Source organism: Sus scrofa, chromosome 6, assembly GCF_054392235.1.
Source record: "Sus scrofa isolate SSC_HxYL_T2T_F1_AM1 chromosome 6, Sscrofa_HxYL_maternal_Yorkshire_Landrace_v2.0, whole genome shotgun sequence".
In the NCBI taxonomy this organism is placed as follows: Eukaryota; Metazoa; Chordata; class Mammalia; order Artiodactyla; family Suidae; genus Sus; species Sus scrofa.
The window spans coordinates 88,596,775-88,609,150 of record NC_139388.1 but is presented as its reverse complement, the minus strand read 5'-3'; the positions used below and the strand labels follow the sequence as shown (position 1 = coordinate 88,609,150).

At 47.6% G+C, this 12,376-nt stretch overlaps 1 protein-coding gene across 7 annotated transcripts in view; it reads right to left on the bottom strand.

The window, feature by feature from the left end:
- ZDHHC18 (zinc finger DHHC-type palmitoyltransferase 18) overlaps positions 1 to 686 on the bottom strand; it is a 30,288-nt gene extending 29,602 nt beyond the window's left edge. For all 7 annotated transcript variants that reach the window (XM_084963486.1, XM_084963487.1, XM_013988799.3 and 4 more), the window contains exon 1: positions 268 to 686. In XM_084963486.1, coding sequence (XP_084819612.1) covers positions 268 to 593 — 326 coding nt within the window. In that variant the 5' untranslated portion in view covers positions 594 to 686. The remainder of the gene's footprint in view (positions 1 to 267) is intronic.
- Positions 687 to 12,376: the final 11,690 nt, after the last annotated feature.

Below are 12,376 nucleotides of genomic sequence, written 5' to 3'. Positions count from 1 at the left end.
GACCCGGAAGGACAGACAGAAGATAAGGAGATTGGAGAGGCCTGAGGGCAGATTCTGAGAAGCACAGGGAGGATGCGGCCCGGGAGGAGCCTGGCAGGTGCTGGGAAGGGCAGAGTGCCCCGGGAGGTGGGAGAGCCCAGCAGGGGACCAAAGGGGCTGGAGCGCCCAGAGAGGCCTGAGCAAGGGGGGTGCGCCCCAGGGGTCAAAGGGGACCGGAGGGAATGGGGCGCCTCAGGGGGCGGGGACGCGGGGCGCCGCCAAACTCACTCGAAGACGAAGAAGAGGACGGTGGTGGTGAGGATGAGCAGCAGCGTGAGGGCGAAGACGCCGCCGTGGCCGGCGAGCATGAGGCGGCCGCCGCAGTAGAAGCGGTTGCGGCCCGGGAACACCTCCCACTTGCGCCGCGGGCGGCGGCCGATGCTGCCGCTGCCACTGCCGCTGCCACTGCCGCTCCAGCGCGGCGCGGCGGCGGCGGGCGGCGGGGGCCCGGGGCCCGGGCCGGGGGGCGCGGCGGGGCCGGGGCGCCGCGCCCCGGGGGAGGCGGGCGGCGGAGCGGCCCCGGGGCTGATCTGCTGGTACTCACAGTCCTTCATGCGGCCAGCCGCGGACCTCGGCTCCGCGCCCCGCGGGCCGGCCGGGCCGCACCGGGACCGGGGCCGAGCAGAGGAGGCGGTGGCGGCGGCGGCGGCGGCGGCGGCGGCGCGCGCGGCGCTCGCTCGCAGGGGGCGGCCCCACGGCCGCCCTGCCCCGCCCCGCGCGGCCTCCCGCCGCAGCGCCCCCTCCGCCCGGGGCCGGGATGGCGCACGGGCCAGCGGCCCGGTCCTGACCCAGGGCCCTGGCCAATACCCTGCCGCCCGATGCCTGCTGCACAAGGATGGCGCAGCAGAGGCGCGTTCGGGACTCTTTCTCTTCTTTTGCGATTAAACCCTTTGTCGGGCGTCCCCTGTGTGCCAGGCACCGTGCCAAGCGCCGAGATTCAAGAGGTGGATTTCGTGATCTACTTCTGGGCATCTGTATTTCCAGGGTCAGGCTTTACCCATCTCTGATGACTTGCTGGACAGGCATTTGAGAGGCAGGCAGGGGGGCAGAAGGGGACACAATCCGCTTTGAAAGCGAGCGGCTTGTTCACTACGGTCTTGAAGTTCAACGTGCCAAAGGAGGAAGTACGGCACGTCCTCTGTCCTCCCTCGCCCAGCTCTGCGGTCCAGCTTTCCTATCACCTAATGCAGGGTTGATACCACAGGGCCCAAGTGGTTCTTCAAGAATTCCGAGTGTATTAGTTTTCTATTGGTGGGTAACAAAGTACCACAAATTTAGTGGTTTAAAACACCAGGTTTTGTATCTCACAGTTTCCAGGTCAGAAGCTGCAGCACAGCTTAGCTGAGTCCTTTCCTCAGTCTCAGAAGGCTGCAGTCAAGGTGTCAGCAAGGCTCATGCCCCTCTGGAGACCCAGCTGGAGAAGAGAACACCTGCAAACCCGCTCAGGTTTTGTTGGCAGAAAACTATTTCCTTGTGACTTCTGACTGAGGGCTGGGATTTTTGCTGGCTGTCAGCTAGAGGCCTCTCTGAGGTCCCAGCGGCCACTTGCGGTTCCTTGAGGTCACACAGTTCCTTGCCCTGCGGTTTTTGCCAGTATGGCCAGTTACTTCGCCAAGCCCACGAGGAGAGGCTCTAGCTCCAGTCTGCTAACACCCAATTTTATATAACCTAACTTACCTATGTAACGGGAGTGACAGCCCAGCGTTCTCACCATATTCTACAGGTTAGAAGCAAGTCACAAGCCCCACTTGAGCTTAAGAGGAGAGGATCACACGAATGAGTGAATACCGGGAGGCAGGAATCACTGAGGCTCACCTTAGGGTCTGTCCGCCACACTGGGGTTACTAGAAAACCTAAAGAAACGTATAGGCAGAGAGAGTTGGAGACTGGAATAGGAGAGAATAAGAGAGGAAGTTGGAATACGGGATGTGGAGGGGTAGAAAGGCAGTAACAGTGACCTCAAGGATCGCTCATTGTTGGGAGTTCCCGTTGTGGCTCAGTGGTTAACGAATCCGACTAGGAACCATGAGGTTGCATGTTCAATCCCTGGCCTTGCTCAGTGGGTTAAGGATCTGGCGTTGTGGTGAGCTGTGATGTAGGTCGCAGACGTGGCTCAGATCCCGTGTTGCTGTGGCTCTGGTGTAGGCCGGCGGCTACAGCTCCAATTAACCCCTAGCCTGGGAACCTCCATATGCTGTGGGAGCTGCCCTAGAAAATGCAAAAAGACAAAAAAAAAAAAAAAAAAAAGGGAGATCACTACTTGTTATACACGCCAAAGGCCACTCAACCATGCCCTTGGTGCTAAAGGTTCTGGATTTGATAAGCCCAATCTTGGAATGAACCATGTTGTTTGGCTTCTTCCCCTCTTGCTCCTTGGGCATGAAACAAAGTCATGGACATACTGGTTCAAGTGCAGATTCCTGTCCCACCTCAACTAGGTCTTCTTCTAATCCTAAACCTTCTCTTGCTCCTTGTCACTTTATAGAAACCAAAACTATCTTGCTTGATTGTCAGCTTCCCTCCTATCTCATGATTTGTCTATTTGTATCTATTCTTTCCTTTCATCTTAAAGATGTAGCCCTCTTTCTGTCCATAGCCAACCCTCCACTCATATCCTATCTCTCTTCCTGTTCACTGAGACTACAAACACATGCCCAAGTCTCCTCTGTCAATTAAAAAGCAAAGGAGTTCCCATTGTGGCACAGTGGAATGAATCCAACTAGTATCCATGAGGGTGTTGGTTTAATCCCTGGTCTCTCTCAGTGGGTTGGGGATCCGGCATTGCTGTGAGCTGTGGTGTAGTTCACAGACATGGCTCAGATCTGGCATTGCTGAGGCTGTGGCGTAGGTGAGCGGCCACAGCTCTGATTTGACCCTTAGCCTGGGAATATCCATATGCCAAGGGTGTGGCCCTAAAAAGACAAAAAAAGAGAGAGAGAGAGAGACTCTTCAGTGGCTTTCGAAGCCCTGCACAGTGCAGACTCGGCTCAGATCTTCAGTTGCTGTGGCTGCGGTGTAGGCTGGCACCTATAGCTCTGATTCGACCCCTAGCCTGGGAAACGTCCATATGCCACAGGTGTGGCCCTAAAAAGCAAAAAAAAAAAAAAAGGAAAAGAAAAACCGAACTAAAAATAACAGAAACAGCTTTCTGTGTTTAGCTACCGCCTCACTCTAGCTTCCAGCTTCAAGTTTATCTTTTTCTGTCTCATTAGCTACTCTTTTTATCTTTTTATCTTTTTTCTTTTTTGACCATACCTGTGGCACAAGGAAGTTCCCAGGTCAGGGATCAAAAATGAGCCTTAGCTGCGACCTATGCCTCACCTGCAGCAATGCTGGAATTTTAACCCACTGCACCCTGCCACGGATCCAGCTGGCACTGTGGCAGAAATAACACTGGATCCTTAAGCCACTGTGCCACAGTGGGAACTCATCTCATTAGCTACTCTAAGAGTAGCTACTACTACCTTGTCACTTATTCATTTCTTTTTACGATTTGGCCTCTATGTGACTACCCTAAAAATTCTCTCTTAAATCTCACTAGTGACCCATTTAGTGTGGCATAAACTACCCATTCTCAACAATACAATTTCCAGTCTCTCCTACAGACAGATGACTGAATCCTGGCTAATGGAATATGAGTGGAAATAACAGACTGTCCCATAAAACTCTCAAGCGCTGGATCCAGAGATCAGCCTCTCCTCCCCATCTGCCGGCCGGCAGGATGGAGGAGCCCCTGAGAACCCAGAAAAGGGTCAAACCAGACATCTCCATCCTAAGGTTCAGGGTCCCACTTCCTGCACAGGAAAGGCTTAGTAAGACTGAATTCACCTGATGAAATTCTACAACTTGCACCATATTTTTGTTCTATTTGTAGCAAATAAGTCTGGTGGCTACAAGAAATAAGAGATTCTTTTATAGCTATTATGGAAGCTCTGGGGCCATGACTCTCTGACCATGACTTGAGCTGAGAGTTTAAAGACCCAAGCTCGTCATTTTCTTTCTGTGAGAACTCTGATGCATTCAGAAGAATCCCTCCCATACAAAGTCCCTGTAGTCATCATCACCGCCACAACAGTCAAGGGCAACAACCACTTGGGCCCCCAAGGCATTTGCTTTAGTTGGCACTTCATCCCAAATAACCATGGGTGATAATTTGATTAATCATGTTGCCACAGCATGCCATGGATTAGCAGCATCACGTTTCTCTCTCTCTCTCTCTCTTTTTTTTTTTTCCGGTCTTTTTGCCATTTCTTGAGCCACTCCTATGGCATATGGAGGTTCCCAGGCTAAGGGTCTAATCGGAGCTGTAGCTGCCAGCCTACGCCAGAGCCACAGCAACATGGGATCCGAGCCGCGTCTGCGACCTACACCACAGCTCACGGCAACGCCGGATCGTTAACCCACTGAGCAAGGGCAGAGATCAAACCCACAACCTCGTGGTTCCTAGTGGGATTCGTTAACCACTGCACCACAACGGGAACTCCTTTTTATTTTTTATTTTTTGTCCTTTTCTAGGGCCCTTTTCTAGGACCCATGGCATATGGATATTCCCAGGTTAGGGGTTTAATCAGAGCTGAAGCCTCCGGCCTTCACCAGAGGCACAGCAACATCAGATCCAAGTCGCATCTGCACCTACACCACAGCTCACGGCAATGGCAACGCCAGATCCTTAACCCACTGAGCGAGGCCAGGGATCGAACCCCGCAACCTCATGGTTCCTAGTCAGATACGTTAACCACTGAGCCACAACGGGAACTTGGTTTCCTAATCCCGTCTTTTGAGGTCTATTTCCTGGGACCCCTCCTAGCACTAATTTCTGTATCAGTGAGGGTCCAAACAATGAGACAGAAACCACACCAGTCATTGGACAGAGGAAATTATTTAATATGAAGAATGGTTAACTATGGAGTTCCTGACGTGGCACAGTAGAAACGAATCCGACTAGGAACCATGAGGTTGAGGGTTCAATCCCTGGCCTCAGTGGGTTAAGGATCTGATGTTGCTGTGAGCTGTGGTGTAGGCTGGCAGCTGTGGCTCCATATGCCACTGGTGTGGCCCTGATAGCAAAAAAAAAAAAAAAAAAAAAAAAGAACGGTTAACTAGATGTAAAGTTGTTAACTAGAAAACTGAAAGGGTAAGAAGAAAACTGGAGGCAGAAAGAGCAGGAAGAATCTATAACTCCTAGCTAGGGATGGGAGAAAAAAGGGAGGAGTTTGGAATTACTAAAACTTAGAAACTTAGAAGAGGGGGCTTACAGAGCTGAAACTCACACCCCTAGGTCTGGTGCTGACGTTTGGAGTCTCTGAACTTGGAGGAGGGACCAACACACCTGAGAAAGAGATGCTACCCAGATGGTGCCGATTCTCTGACTGGGACACCATGAAGTTGGTTCTGCAATTTTGGGGAACAAACTGCAAAGTGGATTCAGCTACCGCTATGGGAAGGAACTGCAGCTGCCAAGGTGAAGGAGCATTGCTAGGGTGACCTCACAGGAACAGGAAGCAAACAGAAGAAAGGAGTCCATTCTTCCTCTTCTGACCTCACTATCTCCCCCTAGTGGCCCTTATTGGCAGAACCAAATACAGAGCCTGCTGACAGCAGCTATGTGATTTGCAGAGTCCCAGCTCCACTGTCTCATACTAGAAAGTAGTAGAGTGGGTTTGGAGCTGAGAGACAATAACTTAATAACTACCACGGTTGCATTTATAAAGTATTAGAAGAAAGAGGTGAATTTAGGTGAGAATTATCTGGTTTTCAAGCAGAGATGAGAAGGAAATAGAGAAAATTCAGAAATGATGGGCCCTCTTCAGGGTCAGAAAAGGTGACTGCTCCTGGATGACAAATTGTATAAGATTGAAAAAGGTCTTGAACAACACAAGTTGAAAGATGTGATCACCTCTAAGGCAAACTCTAGGTAAGGAGTGTGGCCTTCCCACTTATTATGTCACATGACATCAGTGTAGCCAGCCCTATGTTGAGAACAAGACAAGGGAGTGATGAGGAAATAAATACACAGCTTGAGAATTCTATCTAGGAAAGAATTTGAGTGTGGTTATGTCACATAGATCTGACCAGAAACAAATAGAACAGAAAACTCTTGAGCTAATTTGTGTGTCAACTTGGCTAGGCCACAGTACACAGATATTTGATCAAATATTCTAGATGTTTGTGAAGGTATTTTTCAAATGATGTTAACATTTAAACCAGTAGACTTAGAGTTCTCACTGTGACGCAGCAGGTTGTCTCTGTGAAGGTGCCGATTCGATCACTGACCCAGCCCAGTGGGTTCAAAATTTCATGTTGCTGCAGCTGCAGCATAGGTCACAGCTCCTGGGAATCTCTATATGCCGTGGGAGCGGCCCTAGAAAAGGCAAAAAAAGACAAAAACAAACAAACAAACAAAAAAACCCAGTATTTTACTGACATAAAGGCAGACATATAGATCAATGGAATAGAATAGAGAGCCTAGAAATAAATCCTTGCATATACAGTCAAATGATTTTGACATGGACTCCAAGATCTTTCAATGGTGAAAAGACAGCCTTTTCAATAAATGGTGCTGGGGAAACTAGATTACATGTGTAAGAAGATAGTTAAGAGGAGTTCCCTTGTGACTCAGCAGTTTAAGGATCCAGCATTGTCACTGCAGTGGCTTGGGTCACTACTGTGATGTGGGTTTGATCCCTGGCCTAAGAACTTGCACATACCAAAGGTGGGACCAAAAAAAGAATGAAGTTAGCCCTTTACCTTAAACCACATTGTAAAATTAACCCAAAATAGATAAAGACCTAAACATAAGGAGTTCCCGTCGTGGCGCAGTGGTTAACGAATTCCACTAGGAACCATGAGGTTACAGGATCGATCCCTGGCCTTGCTCAGTGGGTTAAGGATCTGGCGTTGCCATGAGCTGTGGTGTAGGTTGCAGACGCGGCTCGGATCCAGCGTTGTTGTGGCTCTGGTATAGGCTGGTGGCTACAGCTCCGATTAGACCCCTGGCCTGGGAACCTCCATATGCCGTGAGAGCAGCCCAAGAAAATGGCAAAAAGACAAAAAAAAAAAAAAAAAAAAAAAAGACCTAAACATAAGAGCTAAAACTATAAAACTCTTAGAAGAAAACATAAGGCAAAATCTTCATGATACTAGATTTGGTAATGATTTCTTTCAGATGACCCCAAAAGAATAGGCAACAAGAAAAACTAGATAAATTGGACTTAATCAAATTAAAAACTTCTGTGCATCAAAGAGTACTATCAACATAGTGAAAAGGCAACACATGGAATAGGAGAAAATATTTGTAAATCATATATCTGATTAATATTCAAAATATGTAAAGAATTCCAACAAGTCAACAATAAGCAATCCAATTTAAAAATGGGCAAAGGGGGAGTTCCCGTCGTGGCGCAGTGGTTAATGAATCCGACTAGGAGCCATGAGGTTGCTGGTTCGATCCCTGCCCTTGCTCAGTGGGTTAACGATCCGGCGTTGCCATGGGCTGTGGTGTAGGTTGCAGATGTGGCTCGGATCCCACATTGCTGTGGCTCTGGCGTAGGCCGGCGGCTGCAGCTCCGATTCAACCCCTAGCCTGGGAACCTCCATGTGCCGCAGGAGCGGCCCAAAGAAATAGCAAAAAGACCAAAAAGAAAAAAGAAAAAAAATGGGCAAAGGGGAGTTCCTGTTGTGGTGCAGTAGAAACAATCCAACTAAGAACCATGAAGTTTCAGGTTCTATCCCTGGCCTTGCTCAGTAGGTTAAGGATTTGGCGTTGCCATAAGCTGTGGTGTAGGTTCCAGACGTGGCTCGGATCTGGCATTGCTGTGGCTGTGTTTTGAGGCCAGTGGCTGTAGTTCCGACTGGACCCCTGGCCTGGGAACCTCTGCCAGTAGACTGCCTTTGAACTCGAATTGTAACATCAACACTTCCATATGCCAGGGGTGCAGCCCTAGAAAGACGAAAGACAAAAAAAATAAAAAATAAATAAATAAATAAATAAAAATGGGCAAAGGCAGCTGCGGTGTTGATTGTAGCTGCAGCTTAGATTTGATCCCTGGCTTGGAAACTTCCATATGCCACTTGGTGCTGCTGAAAAAGAAAAAAAAATGAACAAAGATCTGACTAGACATTTCTCCAAAGGTATACAAATGGCCAATAAGCAAATGAAAAGATGTTCAACATCACTAATCATTAGAGAGGAGTTCCTAATGGATGCTGATTGGAGGCATCTCTGCAGCATCAAGATACAAGTTTAATCCACAGCCTAGGTCTGATCCCTGGCCTGGGAACTCCAAATGTCACAGGGCGGAAACACACAAACACACACACAAAGACCCTCATCATTAGGGAAATGCAAATCAAAACCACAGTGAGATACCATTTCACAACCACTAGGATGGTTGGTAGTAAGAATAAATAAATAAATAGGGGAGAGAGAGAACAGAATAAGGAAAATAAGCGTTAGGATGTGGAGAAATTTGGACCCTTGTGCATTGCTAGTAGGAGTAAAAAATGGTGCAACTGCTGTGGAAAACAGTATAGCAGTTCCTAAAAAAATTTAAACAGAATTAACATATGATCCAGCAATATATACTTCTGAGTATATACTAAAAAGAACCGAAAACAAGGACTTAATTGATATTTATCTACCAATGCTCATAGCAAAATTATTCATAATAGCTAGAAGGTGTAAGCTATCCAAGTATATCCATCAACAGATGAATGGATAAACCAAATGCGTTAATACAAACAATGAAATATTACTCAGCCTTAAAAAGAAAGGAAATTTTGACGCATGGTACAATAAGGATGAATCTTGAACTAGTGATTATTGCACAACAATGTGCATATACGTAATACCACTGAACTTTATACCTAAAAACAGTTAAAATGATAAATTTTATGTTAAGTATTATCTTACCTCTCCCACTCCCGCCCCCTCACATACACAGGCCTTTGCCTGCCCAAGACTTTTTTTTTGTCTTTTTAGGGCGGCACCCATGGCATATGGAGGTTCCCCGGCTAGGGTGCGAATTGGAGCTACAGCTGCCAGCTTATGCCACAGCCACAGTGACACAGGATCCAAGTTAAGTCTGAGACCTACACCACAGCTCACATCAGATCCTTAACCCACTGAATGAGGCCAGGGATCAAACCCGAATCCTCATGAATACTAGTTGTGTTCGTTACTGCTGAGCCATGACAAGAACTCCCCTGGCTAAGACTTAGAATAACTTTTAGGCCCGCACGCTCACATCAGCAGGCAGTGGGCTGTGAAAGCCTAACTCGGGAGGTCGTACTTCTCAAAGCCCATCTATGATGTGGCCATGGAGGATAAACAAGCCAAAGGGCTCAGCCAGGAGCTGTGAAGACAGTGCAGAACAATGGACAAAGGAGTCTCTCCTAGAGCAAATCAGGGCTCATCAAAGAACTTTCCCAGCCAGGGAAGAAGGCTTTGACAAGTCTGAACATTAGGGATTCAGAACTGTTTGGAACAGCGACTGTTACACATCTTCCATTCTTTCTCTTTCCAAGTAAGAGTTTATATCAAGGTTACCCTCTTCTTTTTTTGGTGTCCTCACCCACAGCATATGGAAGTTCCTGGACCAGGGATTGAATCGGAGCCTCAGCTGCGACTTATGTCACAGCTGCAGCAGCAATGCTGGATCCTGTAACTCATTGCACCAGGGTTGAACCTGTACCTCCATAGCATCCCAGGCCACTGCAGTCAGATTCTTAACCCACTGCACTGCAGCAGGAACTCTGAGGTTACCCTGTTCTTGCTCTATCATTATATATTTTGTTTGTGGGGTATGGATGACTTGGTTCTTTATTTTTTTAATATATTTTATTTATTTATTTATTTATTTATTTATTTATTTATTTATTTTTTAATTTTTTTAGGGCCGCACCCACGGCCTATGGAAGTTCCCAGCCTAGGGGTTGAATTGGAGCTGTAGCTGCTGGCCTACACCACAGCCACAGCAACACCAGGTCTGAGCCACATCTGTGACCTACACCACAGCTCACAGCCACGCCGGATCTTTAACCCACTGAGTGAGGCCAGGGATTGAAACTGTATCCTCACGGATACTAGTCAGATTCGTTTCCGCTGAGCCACAACAGGAACTGCCATTTAAAAAAATTTTTTTTTGGCTTTTTAGGGCCGAACCTGCAGCACATGGAAGTTCCTAGGCCAGGGGTCAAATAGGAGCTGCAGCTGCCAGCCTACACCATAAGCATAGCCATGTGGGTTCCAAGACTCGTCTGCGACCTACACCACAGCTCAAGGCAATACTAGATCCTCAACCTACTGAGAAAGGCCAGGGATCAAAGCCGAATGCTCACAGACACTAGTCAGATTCGTCCTCACTACGCCACAACAGGAACTCCCGACTTGGTTCTTTAGTTCATAATCACCTTAAGGAACCATATATGAAACGGATTGAGATTTGGAGCTGAATATAGTGACTAGATGGGATTTGAGATTTTCTTCCTTGAGAAGAATTGTGTTCTCTCTGCGAGAAGGACAGAAACAGATATTTGACTCAGAAAGACAGACTGAGGCAGACTGTGACACACAAATAGCTGTGTTCTCTTCTTCCTAAACCTGAAGCCAGACTTCACTTCCCCCAGGGTTGCCAATTTAGCAAATAAAAATACAGGTTGCTCAATTAAATTTGAATTTCAGATAAACAATGAAGAATTTCTTAGTATAAGGATATCCCATGCAATATTTGGAACATAATTATACTGGGAAAAGTATTTGTCATTTACCTGAAATTCAAGTTTAACTAAGCATCCTGTATTTTATCTGGCAACCGTACTTCCCAACCTCCCTCAGAGATAGATGTGGCCATATGACTGAATTCTAGCCAGCAGCATGAAAGTAAAAATGATGTACAACTCTTCCAGGTCTGCCTCCTTCAAACCTCTCTGCCAACAGAGGACTCTGAGCATCTAGAGGAGGGCAGAGTCACAAAATGGAAGAAGCCAGGCTCCCAAATGATCTGGTGGAACAAGTATCCCTCCCCAAACCTGAACTAGACTATTATGTAAGCAAGAAAGAAACTTTTACTATTAAGCCACTGAATTTTGGCAGTTGTTATAGCAGTTAACCTACTCTGAATAAGATCCCTAGGAGTTCCCATCACGGCGCAGTGGTTAACGAATCCGACTAGGAGCCATGAGGTTGCGGGTTCGGTCCCTGCCCTTGCTCAGTGGGTTAACGATCCGGCGTTGCCGTGAGCTGTGGTGTAGGTTGCAGACGCGGCTCGGATCCCGCGTTGCTGTGGCTCTGGTGTAGGCTGGCAGCTACAGCTCCGATTAGACCCCTGGCCTGGGAACCTCCATATGCCGTGGAAGCAGCCCAAGAAATGGCAAAAAGACAAAAAAAAAAAAAAAAAAAAAAAAAGATCCCTAATCCTGAAATTCAATAGCTTCTCTCATCCTTTAACCTTGATAGCAAATGACCTTGGAGTTCCTGTTGTGGCACAGTGGAAACGAATCTGACTAGTAACCATGAGGTGGTGGGTTCAATCCCTGGCCTCACTCAGTGGGGTAAGGCTCTGGCGTTGCCATGAGCTATGGTGTAGGTCATAGACGTGGCTCGGATCCTGCGTTGCTGTAGCTGTGGTGTCGGCTGGCACCTCCAATTCAACCCCTAGCCTGGGAACCTCCATATGCTGCGGATGTGGCCCTAAAAAGACAGGGGGAAAAAAAAAGAGGAAGAAGAAGAAAATTCCCACCCAAACTGAGCTCTCCCTGTCCTGTTCTGCTTCCTGCCCCCTATACTCATCCTCTGCCCTTAACTTTCAAATCCCACTTGTCCTTCTATGTCCAGCTCAAAGGCCATACCCCATAAAGTCATTTTAAGTATTCCAAGCTAGAAGGGATCTCTATCTTGTATGAATTTACAGAATACTTACTCTGTACCACTCTTACCTTTTCCCAAGCATACAAGTAAAACTTTAATTCATCCTCATCATAAAAAGTTCAAGTAGGAGTTCCCATCCTGGCGCAGTGGTTAACGAATCTGACTAGAAACCATGAGGTTTCGGGTTCAATCCCTGCCCTTGCTCAGTGGGTTAAGGATCTGGCGTTGCCGTGAGCTGTGGTGTAGGTTGCAGATGCGGCTCGGATCCCACGTTGCTGTGGCTCTGGCGTAGGCCGGTGGCTATAGCTCCGATTCGACCCCTAGCCTGGGAAACTCCATATGCCGAGGGAGCGGCCCAAGAAATAGCAAAAAGACTAAAAAAACCCAAAACAAAGAAAACCCAAAAAACAAAACAAAACAAAAAAACCAAAAAGTTCAAGCAGAAAGATGTAGAGCAAGAAGATTGTCTCT